Consider the following 16350-nt stretch of genomic DNA (forward strand, 5'->3'; position numbering starts at 1 on the left):
CCTACTATCATTATTGCATTACTGTTGAGATTTTCTATGTATAGTTACTTAATGATTCATGTGACATAAGTTAATGTAATTAAGAAATCGTCGGAAAGTAACTATCAGATTGGAAGATCAGATTCTCTTTGAAAAATCAACATCTACAACCTTAAAACAATAATGCTAGTAAACTTACATTAAAGCTTGAGAAATTTACTCCCAAAACATAAGACAAGTGAAAGAATCTGACACCAATGCATTTTTTCTGGAGTTGTACTCAAGTTCATGGCATCCTTTGTACCAGAGAATATTCTTAATGTTACCTCGTATGTAATAATCTTTTGAGCAGTGTGCAACAACCGTTGTTCAATGTGGAAAGTATATTTCTTGGAATAATTGAAGGATACACTTAGTTGTGCTAAAACCAACATTCAAACCAGCTACAAAGTTTCTTTCTTCCATAAACTAGAAAATCTTGCTCATTAGAAACCCAAATTTACTCTTAAACTTTCTCAATGTTATCTGCAGGAATGAAAGGCCAGATATGTTGCGATTACTTGAAATCTGGCTTTCCATAGAGTGGATTCCTTGTGTGATCTGAGAGCCACCTCTAAGAGGTCGGATTATACGTGCCTTCTCCTTAAGGTTGAATGTTGCAGTTCCTGCTTCCACAAAATTCAAGAAAATGGAATGACTAAATTTGGGATATTTGGGATCATTAAATTCTTCTGTTTTGCTTGAATTTTCTATAAACCTCTAACTATCAATATTCCGCTGGCCTTATGGAAAATACCTAAGCTGCATGTAAGAGGCTCGCTATCGTTTAAGGGCTTGAGTGCCAAGTGCCCAACAGCTCGTAATTCAATCTTCAAGGCCTCGTTTTCTCTGACTACCTGCAAATACAGATTCACATTCAAGGTGAATAGATTGACCTTGCCTATGAAAATAACCATCCTAATAAACAAAGGATCAATATATATCCAAATATCAAATCGTGATAGCCATACTGAGTGATAATAAATTTCAACCCAACAACATATTCTGTGAGTCTTACCATGTCCATAGTTTCAGAAAGGTCTTCTACTGATTGTTGTAAGATAACAATAGTCTTGTTAACTTCTGTTTCAGTGGAATCCAGAAAGTTTTCTCCCAGCTCGGCGTCCTCGCATGGCTGTGGGATGATTCCCTCCTCTACCAGCAAATCTTTCAGTACATCAACAATCTCCTCAAGAGCTGGGGTTCTTTTGGATAAGCTTTGCTTTAACTGTCATTTAGAAAACACATTATAGAAAACTCATTGCTCTAGAACAGAACCCTTTAGCCAAAAGTTTTCTAATAGACTAACCTACCTTTTCCAATAACCCATGTTTATCTCCAGGTTTACCACAGGATTCTAGATAATCTGCTGAAATATTATACATTTCGCCTACATGAAAACAAAATATTGTTCAGAAAATCTGCCTGTATCTAAAATGTCTCTATATTTTCAAGTAGCATTTGACAGTGCATCCCGTTCCAGAGATGTTTTTCAACATTTATTTTCGTTATTTATACCAACTTGCACAGATTTATCCTGAGGTAAGTCTCATTATAGTAGGCAAATAAGGGATGCCTTGTACTACTGGAAATTGACCATAGTAAAATTGTGAACGGGAAGTTGCCCATGATCAAAACTCTTTTGATTCTATACATATGTCTCTGTTGGTTGACTTTTCAAACTGGATTTTAAATTCTGTAATTACATGCACTCTACATTCATTCATGCCAAAAAAATTGACCTTTTTCCAGTGAATTGAGACGAGCATTAAGCATAAGAAGTTGTCGACGTAGCTGCTCACAGTCTTGCTCATACTTGATGACTAACTGTTCTAATTCATGTTGTCCTCGCTCAGTATTAACTTTAGGCTTATTCTTGATTTGCTTTGCCCTGCGTTGCAAATTGAATATATTTTTTTCAAACAGCAGAATTTCCGATTAAGTCCTGAAAACTGGGTATCTATTGAGAACATGCAATATAAGCCATACCTAGGAAGGTTTAAAAAGTGGGGACAAAAAGGAAGAAAATATTAAGAACTTACCCGAAACCATAAAATATTCCAGAGAAAAGACAAATTACATGGTTTAAAGTCCGCAGAAATACAGGTAAAGATAAATATTCTTAGAATATTCACGTACCTGGCACCAAAGCGCAAAGTAGACAAAGTCTCTGATGCATTGAAGGAACTTGGTGAGCAGCAACATAGTAAAGCTGTTCTTGAATTACCACCCTACTTATGGAAAATGATGTGAGCGTACACTACAGGATTATGGAAAAATCTTGCAGTAATTTTATATGTTTGAACACTGAGTTCCTGTAAATGCATTATAGCTATGTAGAAACTACCTACCAAAGATTCTTGTAAAATACGTGTCAGCTTTGAATCACGGTAAGGAATATGGCACAATTTCTCTGTGAAATATGGTCCCAAATTAGTTATGCATCGGCTATAATACACCATTCAATCTCAAAATAAAATATATGTAGGTGTTGCTGCTCACCGGAAGTCAATGCATTAATCACATTTCCAAGAGCAGAGAGCGACTTATTTATCGTCTTTGCCTCATGTAATAATTTTCCTTCGGCGCCTGTTTTCTCTACTTTCTCAGAGCCAGCTAGGTCCACAAGGTAAAGCTTGCCAGTTTTAACGCTGCAACAATATTTCAAAGTCTTGATGTCATTAAACTTTCAAACTTTGTTCCATGAAAAGAAACTGCTACTGTGTTTGTACAAGTAGCACTAATCCGTTTAACTTCAAAACGAATAAAAAGTACAATATGAAACAACACAGTTAAATGTAGAGTAACCCCAACGAAGAAGCAGCGGTTTAATTCCTATGACGTATCTGAAGCAACGATGATTTTCTCTCTTTATTGTCTTATAATGTTATTCTCGGCCGTGATTATGTTTCTACAACTATCTCCCTTTATGTTCAGCACTGGTTTACTATCCGGAAGAAAAAAACCCCATTACATTTACAGTTTTGAGATTTTTTTCTAGACCGTTTCCCTTCGTGTTCTTGCACTTTCCTGCACTTTCCTGCTGGGAAAAAACTCATAACATCTACAGTTCTGAGCTTTTTTTTTTTGTTTCCCTTCGCGTTCCTGCACCTGTTTAGTGCCGGAAAAAAAACCCATAATATTTGCAGTGTGAAAGGTCAGATTTCTCCAAGAATGCAGGCATCCATCTGCCCTAGTTCTCACTATGTTAGTCTAGTTAAAAATATCTTAATCAGGTTAAAAGGTGTTCATTTGGGTATATAAATTATGCACTCATTTCACTAGATACATAGATCCATCTCAACTCTGGATCTATACATAGATCCATCTCAACTCTGGATCTATTAAGCTATACCATTAGCAATCCTGCCTTTCCTTCGCCTTCTACATAAGCAAAAGATATTTTTGCCAGCATAGGTGGTGTTATCACTCAGAATTTTTCCCTAGAAGTTTTCAGAAGAAAGAAAAGACCGAGGTAACCACAAACCAATCTTTTAAGTATAGGCTCTAGCCAACCTATGACTCAGAGAGAGCTCTCTCTATATGATTTAGCTTTGTTTGCTGGGATTTTAGGCTAATTCTTAAAGTTCAGGGGGTTTTGATTTGTATTGAAAGTTGGATGGTGGAATCCTTAAAACAAATGGATAGAATGATGTCTTTGGACCATTGGGCTATGGAGTCAAAGAAGGGCAGCAGAACTGGAATTAACTCACTAAAGGGAGTGTTCAAAGGGCAAGCTAGCAGAGTAAAGTGCAGGTCTTTGGGTCAGATGGGTGAAATGATCTTAACCAGGGTGAGAGAGCACTTAAGAATTCTCAAACCGGGATTAAAATGAGGAACAGAGGATAATCATGAACAAAGGGCAACTAAGAATCCTTTGCTATAGATTACAGGGAAACTACCTAAACTAAGGAGCAATCAAGAATTTCTTAACTTAGATAATTAGCAGAAAACATTAAAATGCATAATAGTTAAAACAAAGTGCAATGAAGCAAATTTTAAGATATCATTCCATATTATAGCATTAAGATTTCAGATACATTAAAGATTGTGGAAAACTTTTAAAGAAAAATAACAACACGAGAAAATACTTGTCTGCACTTCGCTCTACACATGAATCCAGTGAAATGTCTTGTCTTTATTCATTAATCCAGCTTGCTAGTCCAATCAATGATACAATAGCTTACAGTATTTGATAAAAAAGGTCTATAGAAGTGTTTAAGAATCCACGCCTACATACTTCGAATGGTGAAGTATTTATACAAAAACTATTTACAAAATATCTCAAAACAAACTTGAGATTTAATCTAGGAAATACAAATATTTTCTTGCAAGAAGATAGAGACAGCTATTGAACTGTCTTTAATCAAAAAGGTCTATAGAAATGTCTAAGAATCCATGCCTACATACTTCGAATGGTGAAGTATTTATACAAAAACTATTACAAAATATCTCAGAACAAACTTGAGATTTAATCTAGGAAATACAAATATCTTCTTGCAAGAAGATAGAGACAACTATTGAACTGTTTCACGCTGTCCCTTTTTATGTGGTATTGCTAGCTTTTATGGTTGGATTTGTAGCTCTTTATGCTGGCTTGCAGTTGTGGTCTTTTACGCTGGAATCTTCTTCAATTTTTATCTTTCACCTGATACTCTTTGACCCTGCTGTCCTGTTTTTATCTATTTATCTAGCTGCTCTTTTTTTTCACTGTGCAATAACTTTTCACTGTAAATTTCTCACAGTAAATCAATCATGCTTTCCGACCATTCTGCCTCAGGGAATTTGACATTCATCATCCTTCGGTATATCTCATCAGCGTCAGTATACTTGGCAAAATTGGGCTTGGTGATGAACAAGTGTTTTACCTCATGTTGGAGGAAAAACAGGTTCTCAAAGGTGTTATATAAGACTTTGCCTGTTGGCAGGGCTTTAATAAATGAAGTGCTAGCTTGTTCTTTAGCCAATTGCCTGAGTCTATTGTCATAGTCCTGCTATGTCATAAGCTTGTCATTGATGACCAATGGACTGGGCAATCCTTTTTCCCTCAAAATTTGGAATTTGGCCATGAATCTATCAATGGCCACCTGCATGTTTTTGCACTTTTCCTCCAAGTTTAGCATTAGGTTCCTCTTGGAAAGAACCTTTCTTATTTCCAAAATAGTTTCAGTTCTGTCTTCTATATTTAGCTCTTGAAGCTCATATCTGTTTTTGCTGTTAAGGAAATGGATGAGTCTATTGGCATCCTCTGGCATGTCACCCAATTCCTCCTTGACTTTCTGAATAGCTACTGTAGCTATCTTTATCAATTCTATTTGCTCAAAAATAACTTGAATAGATGGCCAAATATCCTTGACGGAGTCAATGATATTGGCCCATAACAGTTCCTTGGCTTGCCCAAGGGGTTTCTCCAATGTTAGGTCCTTTTCCAAGGCTTTGACCTTTTCACTCATCCTGTTGGCTTTCTGTGCCTCTTCTTTTTGCATAATCTGTGCAAGTTTATAATCAGTCTCTAAACTTGCCACCTTTTCCTTCAGTTTATTCATTTCTGTAGCCTGAATTGACATCTCTTCCATGGCTCTAACTAATTCTGCTGCCTTTTCTCCTGATGCATCTGCTGCTGCTGTAGACTCTGTTGTAACTGGCAATGCTGTGACAGGTGGAGTTGTTGGTGCAAGTGAAGCTGCCAGTGTAGAAGGGACTGTTGTAGATACAGTAGGGATGACGTTTGCAGAAGTTGATGCAATGTCAGTTTGTTTCAATTGGATCAAGTTATCCAATTCTTTCTCTGTCTCCCTGAGTTGATCATTGAGTTTTAGGACCAAGTCCATCAACTCTTCATGTTTGGTTTGGTTCTCTATGACTTCAAGTGTTTGAGGATGTTGCAGTTGGGGAATTTTCAATTGCTTCTTCAGTGCAACAATATCATCGTTCTTCTTCTTTATCAGTTGCTCAGTAGCTTTAATATCCTTGGGATCGTGTCCCAATTCAATAATTAAGTCTTCCAAGGACTTAATCCTGGTATCCTTGGCCTGTGAGGAGGCCTTCTCCAACTGAAACTGTGCTGAGATGTTGTTTACTGAATTTTGTAGCTAATGGGCAGCTATGGCTTTACCTGTTAGGGTGGAGTATATCATCTCTCCAGCCTGTTTGTGTAGTTCTATTTGGTCTATGGGATGAATATCCCTTGCCAACACTTCAAAGTCAACCCTCCTGTAATCTGATGATGTCTTGGGCTGCTGTGCTATAGGTTTGATAAAGGACATCTGCAGCTTTCCCTCCTTGATGTCAAAGGCTGACATTAGCCTTGTTTGATTTGTGGGAGTGAGCTTTAGGTACTGAGCATATGTTTGGGCTTTAAGCCTCTCATTCCTCATTTTGATTTCCTTATACCTGTCCTTTATGTCTTGGTCTTTGTCAGCAGGCCTACTGAAGGAAGACACTTCCACACTAAGCTGCCTTTCCAACATCTGAGTCTGTGATGTGGAAGGATCTTGTATGTCTTCAGATGGAGTTGTGGGCCTGCTTCTGTCTACCTCTGTGTTGGTAACCTATGTTGATCCTTCTATATATTCCTGTTCAGAGGCCGGATTGAGCCTTTGCCTCTTGTTGTGACTTGTTTCCTGCTGCAAATTAGAGGTGTCCATTCCTGAAGTGGAAGCTCCCTCTCTGTTTCTTTTTGGATTTTTCTCCTCATTCTGAGGAGTTTGTGTGACTGGAGGGGTGCTCATGGCTCTTTCTTGCTCTTCTAGTACCTGCAGAAAAGAGCTCTCATCAAGCTGCTTTTCCAAATCAATCAGAGCATTTTCTACATCTACCCTTGTGCTGTCACTGTCTACTAAAGTATTTTCCACCCACTCTGTCTGATTGGCATATGCCTCTATCTCTGGTATGGGGTGGTGGATAAAAGGTCCTAGCTTGACCTTTTGCCTTTTCTTGGTAATGAATTCTAAAAGGTCATATCTCCATACAAAATTCCTTTGGAATTTCAGGCTTTGTAGGATTAGGTCTACCTCTTTCCCTGCCTCTCTGGAATTGCATATGAAGGGACCTAACTGGTCTTTGATTTTGAAATTGGCCTTCTTCTTAGCATTGACAAAGTTGACCTCATCTGCATTGATGATCTGTCTATAATATTCTAAGGTAAACAACCTCATGGGGAGGTATCTTGGCAACTTATATGGTGCAAGCAGGTAACCATATATTTTGATTTCTGTGTGGTTTTGGTAAAGGTACAACTCTCCCACTTTGGTTTGCTTGGAAAGATGGAGGACTCTTTTTATCTCTGGACTTATCCTAGGTGGAGGATTTCCAGTGAGCATAGTCATGATTGGATACAGAAAAGAATCTATGAAGTCAGAGTATGTATATGGGGATCTAAACTCATAGAAATGTGGGGTCCAAAAAATGATAGATCTGGGCTAGCCCTTGGTGTCAAGCTTTTGAAGAGTAAAAGGAAACTTATCCGACTGATAATACAAAAATAGATGGTACAATACAAAGGAGTATTTGAATACTCTCTCATTGCCCATTCTTGTGAACTGCTCATGCATCCTATCGGCTATGAATTTGGCAAAGTCATATGTGATTGCAGGAGGCTGCCTTGGGGTATAAATGGACATGAAAGCAAAACTAAGCTCATCAATGTATTCACTGGTAGAGTAACCCAAAACACAAGATATCATGGTTCGAATGTTCTGGCCCCATTGAGAGAAAATAGCTGATACATATGGAGGGGGGTCCTTAGGGATGTGCTTCTCCTCTCTAATGAAGGTTTGAAACAACTGGGCCAATCTTGATGGGCTTAGTTTGGGATACTGGTCCAACAGGTCTCCAATTGAGAGTGGAGTTAGGTTTGGCCCTGGTTGGAACTGCAGCATTTCATTAATGGACTCAGCTGTGATAGTAAATAGAACCTTTTGGTCATGAGACATTATGGCTCTATGGCTGAGGATGTAGCATGTATAGCACATATGAATAATTTTTGGAAAGATATGAACTTGGGGGAACTGGTATCTGGGTAAATTAGACTCCCAGAGGCCAATATCATTTGTATGGTTCAGGTATCTGTCTTTGCTTAAGTAATGAAATTTAAGCAGGAGCTCTATTTCAGTTGTGTCTTTGATTTGGAAATCCCTGTCAGCCAAGGGAAGGTGGTCCAGGTCTAAGAGTGGAGTGGTAATGGGTCTAATGCCCATGGCGATAGGGGCAGCCATAATTCAGTTCTTGTGGATTTGAATTATGCTCTGGGGGGGTTTATCAGAGGTTTTGAGACTTTTCAAAGGATTTAGGTGAGCAGTTTATAAAATTGGCAGTATTCTTACTTTAATTTTCAACCTTAAAACACTGCACAGGCTAAAGGTTTTGAAATTTGTAGGGGTAAGAGGTAATTCATGGTGAAATACCTGGAATTGGGCGAATTGGTTCTGAAAATGGTGTTTCACGACAGCTGCAGTGGTTGGTGTGGTCCTGGTACAATTCTGAAAAGGTTGGCTGGGCTGTCACAATGTCTTCTGGAGCGGAATTGGAAGTCTGTGGGTAATTTCAATGTTTATAGTGGTAGAAATGGTTTACACAGCTTACAAAGAGAATGCGCGGAAAAGGGCAAAAGAGGGCTTCATGGCCTTTTATAGAGAAAATGATTAATTTTGGCAGGTTTCACTTTCGGATGAACAGTTGACGGTTTTTCGGTTGAGCGGGGGAAATGGTTTTGGAGGGTCGTCGCACCGCTTTTGTGGTGTGGGCGGTTTTCGGGAGGGGTCACCCGATGCCATACATCATCTGACACGTAGCATCGGGGGCTGGGAGAAAAACCACTTTATCGGGTGGTTATTGTTCAGCCATCGGGCACGATCGATATGGTTGTGTGCCGTTGGATGTGGGGGAGGGATGATCAACAGTAGTCGGGAGGCAAAGCTACGTGGGGGGAAATGACGGGAGTTGATGGGGGGCCCAGGGGTTTAATTATGGTGGTTCGGGATTAGTTTAGGGACTAATCCTGGGTTAAATGATCGGGCCAGGTTTAGTGAGGGATTAGGGAGTCGGGTGAAGCCGATACGGGATTAACTTAAGTTTTACCGGGGTTAGGTAAATTAAGTGAAGTTATATCGGGATAAGGGGTAGTTTATATTAGTTTTTATTAAAACTAAGGGGTTGGGGTATTTTATATAGGGTTTTAATTATTTACGGGAAAGGGGTTATAATCGGTTTATATAATAGAGTTAATTAATATGAAAGTGATGGCGGAGTGGGTTTTCTCAAGTAAAAGGGGTTAAGTGTATGCGATTGCGCATTTAGACTTACACTTAGGATAAAAAAATTTGGTGGGTTTTTTGTGCGAAAGGGTTTTACATGGGGGTGAGTCACTTTTCCTAGGTAAAAAGTGTCCACCATAGGAAAGGGTGGTTTTATTAGGGAAATGAAGGGAAATGAAGGGAGGTGAATTTTTGATGAAGAGAATTCTAGCACTTATGCACACAAGTCATCAAGTCGGGGGTCCGTTCCCTCCAAAAGTCAGAGAAATGCTCTAAGCCCCTTTGACTTAAAGGATTTAAGTACTAGAACTTATTTATGGGAAATTAGTGAAGTAAAGGGGTAAAATGAATGAGGGGATGTTAAATAAACCATACTGTGAACCATTGTCTTTGCTTTGTTTACTACTTATGCACATTTGAAAGATGCATTTAAACATGAGTAATCACTTGAAATTTGTGCAACCTTTCTTCTACTTACCCATTCGCTTATCCTACAATTTTCTCTTTACTTTATTTGGGTGCATTTAGGCTAGCAAACCCTTATCAATCTTTTCTTTTCTTTTAGAAAGCAAATTATCTAATTCTAACATTATATCATCCAAGGGCTTAGATTAAACTGATGAGCTCCTTTTATTTACTCTACCTATCTAATGATCTGCCAAGATTACACTGTTTGGTCAGATTTTATTCTCTAACTATAAACATAAAATTCAAAGCATGGTATAATCAAGATTAAACAGTTTGATTACCATGGATTGTGGCATGAGTAACAAGTTGCACACAATCATTATTATGCATAAAAGTAAATAGTAGTGGCATTTTGACTTGCTCACTTTCATGGTCTCTTTTTGTCTTTTGGGGTTCATATATTTTCATTTTTTGGACCTTTTCTTACTCTTTTTGTCCTTTGATTATTCTTTTAGGACATACCCTCTTTACATTTTTTAATTTCTTAATATGGAAAACATTTGCAGAAAGCAAAGGTATGTACAATATTACAAGGCTTAACCTTAGTCATTCAAAATTATGACTCCTATTGGTATAGGAACCTAACAGGTGGTACTTTGGAAGCTGTAATGGTTATGAACCAATAGCTAGGATATACCTCAGATGATATATGTATCTAGTTTATCCATATCCTTAGCTACCCTATGCTACCTTATCATAATTGGATTTTCTTAGAATTATCTACTCGCCATATAAATTATTCTCTGCAAAAGTATTACCATACCATCTTATATGGTCTCGGTCAAAGGATAGCCACTCCCTGAGTTTGATACCATACACTGGCTGGGGTTAAGCTTTAGGTTTCAGCTTAGGAATTCAATCCTCTCTAAACGTTGTCATGTGACTGTAATGGAAAGGGTGAGCCCCTTAGGAGCCACCCTTACACCTATCCAGAAAGTACGGAACCAATGTACTGGTAGGTCATATTAAAGATAGAGTGAAAATAATTCATATATTATATGTATATATTGGAGAATACCTATGTTGCATTGGTTTTGGGGATGGGGCGAGTCCGAGTCTTCAGAATATCTTTAGGGGACGGTGGGTTGGGGACAACAATTATATATATAATAACATTTGTAGTTGTTTCAAGCTTGTAAGTATAACAAACTATACTTTATAGTATTATGCACAACCCTTACATTCGCCAATTAAAATTTCAAACAATTTAAAAAAGGGTTGAATGACATATTATTATTGGCCATTAGATATGATCTTTAGCTTTAGGAATCTGAAGTGTAACTACTTTAAATTTTATATAAGGTCCATGAACAATTTATTACATCGAACTGTCTTTATAGCAGTTTTTTTCCTCGTATTGCTTGTTAATGATCACTGTGTTAAACATAAAAGGCATTCCCTTTTCAATAGCTTTTGCAAACTTTTACAACTGTGTTGAAAACCACTATAAATTACTTTGGCTTTTTAAAGATATTAAATTCATATTTCAGATTAAGGGATTGAATAGAAATTTATTTAAACATTTAGTACCCAATCCAATTCACTATTATCTGATTGTTTTCACAATGCTTGGGGTTGGGATGATGGAAGCACTAAACTTGAATGAGTCCTCAAAACCCACATACAATATATAAAAGTTGAGATGATCCAAAAAGTGAAAAAACCAAGAAAAATAACCACAAGGATCAGCTTTTTAAAACATTGTATTTTCCATTTTCTTGACATGGAGGTTGTTTTTTGTAATTTTACCATTGAAAATACAATATCTAAATCACTAGAAATACAAAATGAGACCCATCATACAAAACCCATGTTTTGAGCTGCAACTTGTACACAAAACTTAGATTCAATGCATTCCAAAAAATGATCATATTGTTCAACGATCAATCAGCAATGTCCATGATTGTCAAAATTGAAGCTATATGCTTGGATTATCCCTAAAACCTTCCCAAAACATCACTGAAATCTTCCCAAAAAACCCTTGAAATCTACCATAGACATCCCTGAAATCTGTCTAGAACATTCCTGAAATTTGTTAGGAACATCTTGGCATGAGGGCTTCACTGTAGGAGCAATACCATACCACGTGCATTCATACTAGGGGATATATATTCAGGAAAAAATGACATAAAATATTGAGAATATAGGGGGTAAAGGGTTTTTATATTGGCAGATATAAAAAATCAAGCTCAAAGTTAATAAGAAAATATAAAGGGGTATAAAAATTGTTAATGAAAAAATGGATACCTACAATATTTAGTGAAAGTAGGGGTTTTTTAAATTGGTAGGTGTATTGGGTTCATATTGGTAGGGGGTTAAATAATGCGATTTTTAGAGGTATTTTCCAATATGTAGTCAAATTAAGGGTATTCTTTAGTATGCCACGAACGCACGCGCTATGTCAGAGGTTCATTGAGTGAAGCCCCTGTGCATCTCAGGGACAGCCAGCGAGTCCCCAATAGTTTAGGGATGTTTCCTAAAAGTCCAAAAGTCCCCGGAACGCAGGGACGCATGGTACATGAGTATTTTTGGGGGGGGGCGGGTCCCCGTGCAACATAGGAGAATACCAAGCATTAACAAGAATTGAAAAAGATTGAAATGGAAATCTCTTAGTTCTTAAAAGATCCTGAGTTAAATGCAGCTAGGCTAGTGTGTGCATATATATATATATATATATATATATATATGTTTGATAATCTTTTCTTAAAGTGTTTTTTCCTTTAACTTTTATATTATTGATCTTATTTTGATTGAAGAGCATAGATGTTACATGTGCATTCAAATTTCAATCTGGAATGTTATTTGTTTATTTATTTTTAAATATTATATTGGGTCAACCTATACCATGACTTACATTATTGTTAAGCATGGACATTACACATGTCCCTCAAACTGGGTTGTATACTGTTGGTATTTTGAGCCCATTAACATTTAATTGAGAAAGAAATGCATAAAGAATAGAAACTGAATCACACAAACTAACACAGGAATTTACGTGGTAAAACTTTGACAATGTGTCAAGAAAACCTCCACGGGGCAAGGGATTGGAATTTTCTTTGCTACAAAGTCAAGAATGGCTCTCCAGCATTACATCAAGCCTCTCGGGCAATCACCAATTTAATATGGACTATTTTGTTACATAACTTCCTATAGTTACAAAATTGACTGAATGGTAACTCAGTTTTACTAATTACATCAATACATTTAATGATAATTTGTTGTCATTTCTAACAATCTCCACCTTGACAACAATTTTCCTAATCCCTTGCCCATGCCCATTCATCATCTCTTCTGCAAGCCAAGAGAAGCCAAACACCATCACAACTTCTCTACTAAAACTGGCTTTGTGAACATGTCTGCACGATTCTCCTATGTATGGACCTTCTTGAGAGCTACTTTGCCGCCATCGATCACATGTCTTACAAAATGGTACCTTACATCAATGTGCTTAGTCTTGTTGTGATAAGCTGGATTTGTAGCCAAATGAATGGCACTCTGACTATCACAGAATACATTCACTTTCTCCTGCATCTTTCCAATCTCATCAAGTAGACCTTTCAACCAGATTTTCTCTTTACAGGCATTTAAAGCAACTATATACTCTTCTTTAGTAGTGGACAAAACAACTATTTCTTGAAGCTTTGAAATCTAGCTAATTGCTCCACTTGCAAGAGTAAAGACATATTCTGTAGTAGTTCTCCTCTTTTCCAAATCACCTACATAATCAGCATCCACATATCCGCAGACTGAACCTTCACTACCATTAAAGATGATACAATGGTCACTTGTGCCTCTCAAATACCTAAGCACCCATTTCACCGCTCGCCAATGGTCTTCTCTTTTATTTGCCATGAACCTGCTAAAAACTCCAATTTCATGTGAAATGTTAGGTCTTGTAGATACCATCGCATACGTTAAGTTGCCTACATCATTTGCATATGGTACTTATTTTCTTCATCAGTTCTAGGACTCAAACTCGGAGAAAGCTTAAAATGGGAAACTAAAGGAACAGTAACAGGTTTCATGTTGTCCATACCGAACTTTGCGAGTACTTTTTCCACATACTTCTGCTATGATAACCAGAGCTCTCCATTTTTTCTGTCTTTGTGGATCTCCATGCCCAAGATATGTTTTGCAGCTCTAAGATCCTTCATATCAAATGTCCTAGAAAGCTGAGCCTTTAACCTGTTGATCTCTTCCATGCTTTTGCTTGCAATAAGCATATCGTCAACATACAATACCAAGATAATGAATATGCCATTGAAACTCTTAAAGTACACACAATGATCATACTCACTGTTGTTCCTCTGAGATGGTAGTAGGTCAACTACCAATGCCAGAGCATCTAAAATAATTGTTTTGGGGGTTTTTTGGTTTTAGTTTTGGAAGACCAATGAATGAAGACAGATGTAGAATTGAAATACTTTAATCCTTTGGGTTATATTAATATCTCAGCAAAGGGCTGCTATAAAGCTTTACACAGTGATATAAATCAAAAATAGTGGTGAGAAGAAGACAGAAAATAATATGATTATCACAGTTTGCAGACTGTAAAACCGAACAATCATAAGTATGAAAACCTTCTAAACTATGTTCCAAAGGTTCAAGGCAATATACTTAAGCTTGCATAAGATGTTGATGATTTATTGATTAGAGGGGATTAGCTAAACAGACAGTTCATTAATCCATTCTCTTAATAGATGATCACTTCAGGAGCTTATAGGAATTAATTGAGACACAATTATTCCTACCTAGATATCTCTATAAGTCATAAGCATATGAAGAAAAACATAATGACTGATAACTGGAAAAACTTATAGGATAACACAAACTGTGTAAAACCAAATTTAGAATCCTCTGCTTTGTATTAAGGTTCCAGAAAGACTGAGTACATCAAGTGTCTATAAAAGCTTCCTTCATAGGTGCAACCAGGTTCAAAGTAGCATGAACAATCAAGACTTTACAAGCAATGAATAATCAACCTTGAACTTTGAACCCATAACAACTCGAGAATAGAGTTATTTATACAATAATGAAACTAAGGAAATATCCTAAAACTGATTAAGATTTATTCTAGGAAGGAAAGATCTTCATACAAGAAGATAGGGGCAGTTGTTGAACTGCTTCTTGCTGTCCCTTTTATTCAGGTTGTGCTAGCTTTGCTATTTGATATTTTGCCCCTTTAAGCGGCTTGATTGTTTGTATCCTTTACGCTGGTGAATTTCTTCATGTGATCTTCCATCTGATACTATTTTAACTCTGTAAATATACTTTGACCCTTCTGAGTAACCTTTATTGTGTTCCTTTTTTTCTTTACTGTGCATTTCAGGTTTTCACTGTGTTTTTCAACAGTAAATCCTTTTAGATTTGTCTTCAAACAGTATGCAGGAATTTTTCTTTGTAAGCCTGGAACAGGGGTTTTTACTTGCAAAATATAGAAATTGTTAAGAAAACCTAGGTGACAGAGGAGGACATCAATGGATTTATTGAGCTCAAAAGGATATTGGAAGGAGTCCAGAGGGTATCGGAAGGTAAAATCATGGCTTAATTGGTTGCAGAGGCTTATGGAGGGTTTACTTTGAAAACAGGAATAACAAAGGCAAAATGGTAAATTTTTCATTTAAACAGAGAAATGGCTTTCTTTTTGAAATATGGGGCAAAGTGAACAGTGGTCATTTTGTCGTTATGCGGGAGGTGGTTTTGGTTTTCTTCACATTGCTTTATGAGGCGTGGGCGATTTTGGGAGAGGTCACCCGAAATAACCTGAGCATGACACATAGCAAAGGGAGGTCAGTTGAATACCGCTTTTCGGGCAGGTAATGCTCGTACAGAGAGCCAACCCGAAAACGCTTAGGGTCGTTGGATTTGAATGCCTTAGATCGGACAGTGGTGGAGAAAAAGAGTAGCGCGGAGGGTCCCAATGATTAATTATGGCGGCAAATGGCTTTATTTATGGGTTAAACTAAGATTAGCGGTTAAATGGAGGTTTTGGTTAATTCTTCGTTTAAATCATAAAAAACATTTTAACGAAGAAATCCATCGCAAAACGGATATGGCGGACTTGAAATAATATGAATGCTGGCAGATAAATGATATCAGGTCTGGGCCCATCGCAATCGCATATCGCAATGCGGGGAGAGTGCATGCATGTTGAAAGGCTTGCGATCCACCGATGTGATGTTTGATTAAATACATAGTTTTATAATAAAATTAAAGGTTTTCGGGATATTTTAATAAAACGAGTTAATATATATGGGAAAGGGAAATTTTAAGGTTTTAATACTATAAGTTAGAGTTAATATGAAATATAAGCGGAAAGGGGAAATAGACTAAGTATGATGCTTTTTAATAAGTTATATGCTTTCACATTCAATACTTAGGCTAATCAACTTTTTGTAGGTTTTTGGGTAAAAGGGGATTTAACATGGGGTTTTCACTTTTCCTAGGTAAAAAGGATTTTAACCTTAGGAAAAGGGGTTTTTATGGAAAATGAATGAATATGAACTGTATGAAGGTGGAAAGGAAGAAATTAGTAAATATAGGGATGAATGGGGATGAGAGAAGTTAATTAGTGGATCTTGTAAACCTTCATTTGCTTTGTGTAATTGCC

General features: G+C 37.2%; 1 protein-coding gene across 1 annotated transcript in view; it reads right to left on the minus strand.

The window, feature by feature from the left end:
- Positions 1-214: 214 nt before the first annotated feature.
- Positions 215-16350, minus strand: part of LOC149219026 (kinesin-like protein KIN-1) — a 181293-nt gene continuing 165157 nt past the window's right edge. The window contains exons 11-18 of the mRNA XM_089386687.1: positions 2521-2669; positions 2370-2431; positions 2158-2249; positions 1761-1909; positions 1332-1408; positions 1037-1246; positions 776-875; positions 215-644 (exon numbers count right to left, since the gene is read on the minus strand). Of these exons, the coding sequence (XP_089242813.1) occupies positions 448-644; positions 776-875; positions 1037-1246; positions 1332-1408; positions 1761-1909; positions 2158-2249; positions 2370-2431; positions 2521-2669 (1036 nt within the window). The 3' untranslated portion in view covers positions 215-447. The remainder of the gene's footprint in view (positions 645-775; positions 876-1036; positions 1247-1331; positions 1409-1760; positions 1910-2157; positions 2250-2369; positions 2432-2520; positions 2670-16350) is intronic.

This window comes from Pinus tabuliformis, chromosome Q, assembly GCF_031772625.1.
Source record: "Pinus tabuliformis cultivar Carrire ecotype Pingquan chromosome Q, CPIR1, whole genome shotgun sequence".
Taxonomy (NCBI): domain Eukaryota; kingdom Viridiplantae; phylum Streptophyta; class Pinopsida; order Pinales; family Pinaceae; genus Pinus; species Pinus tabuliformis.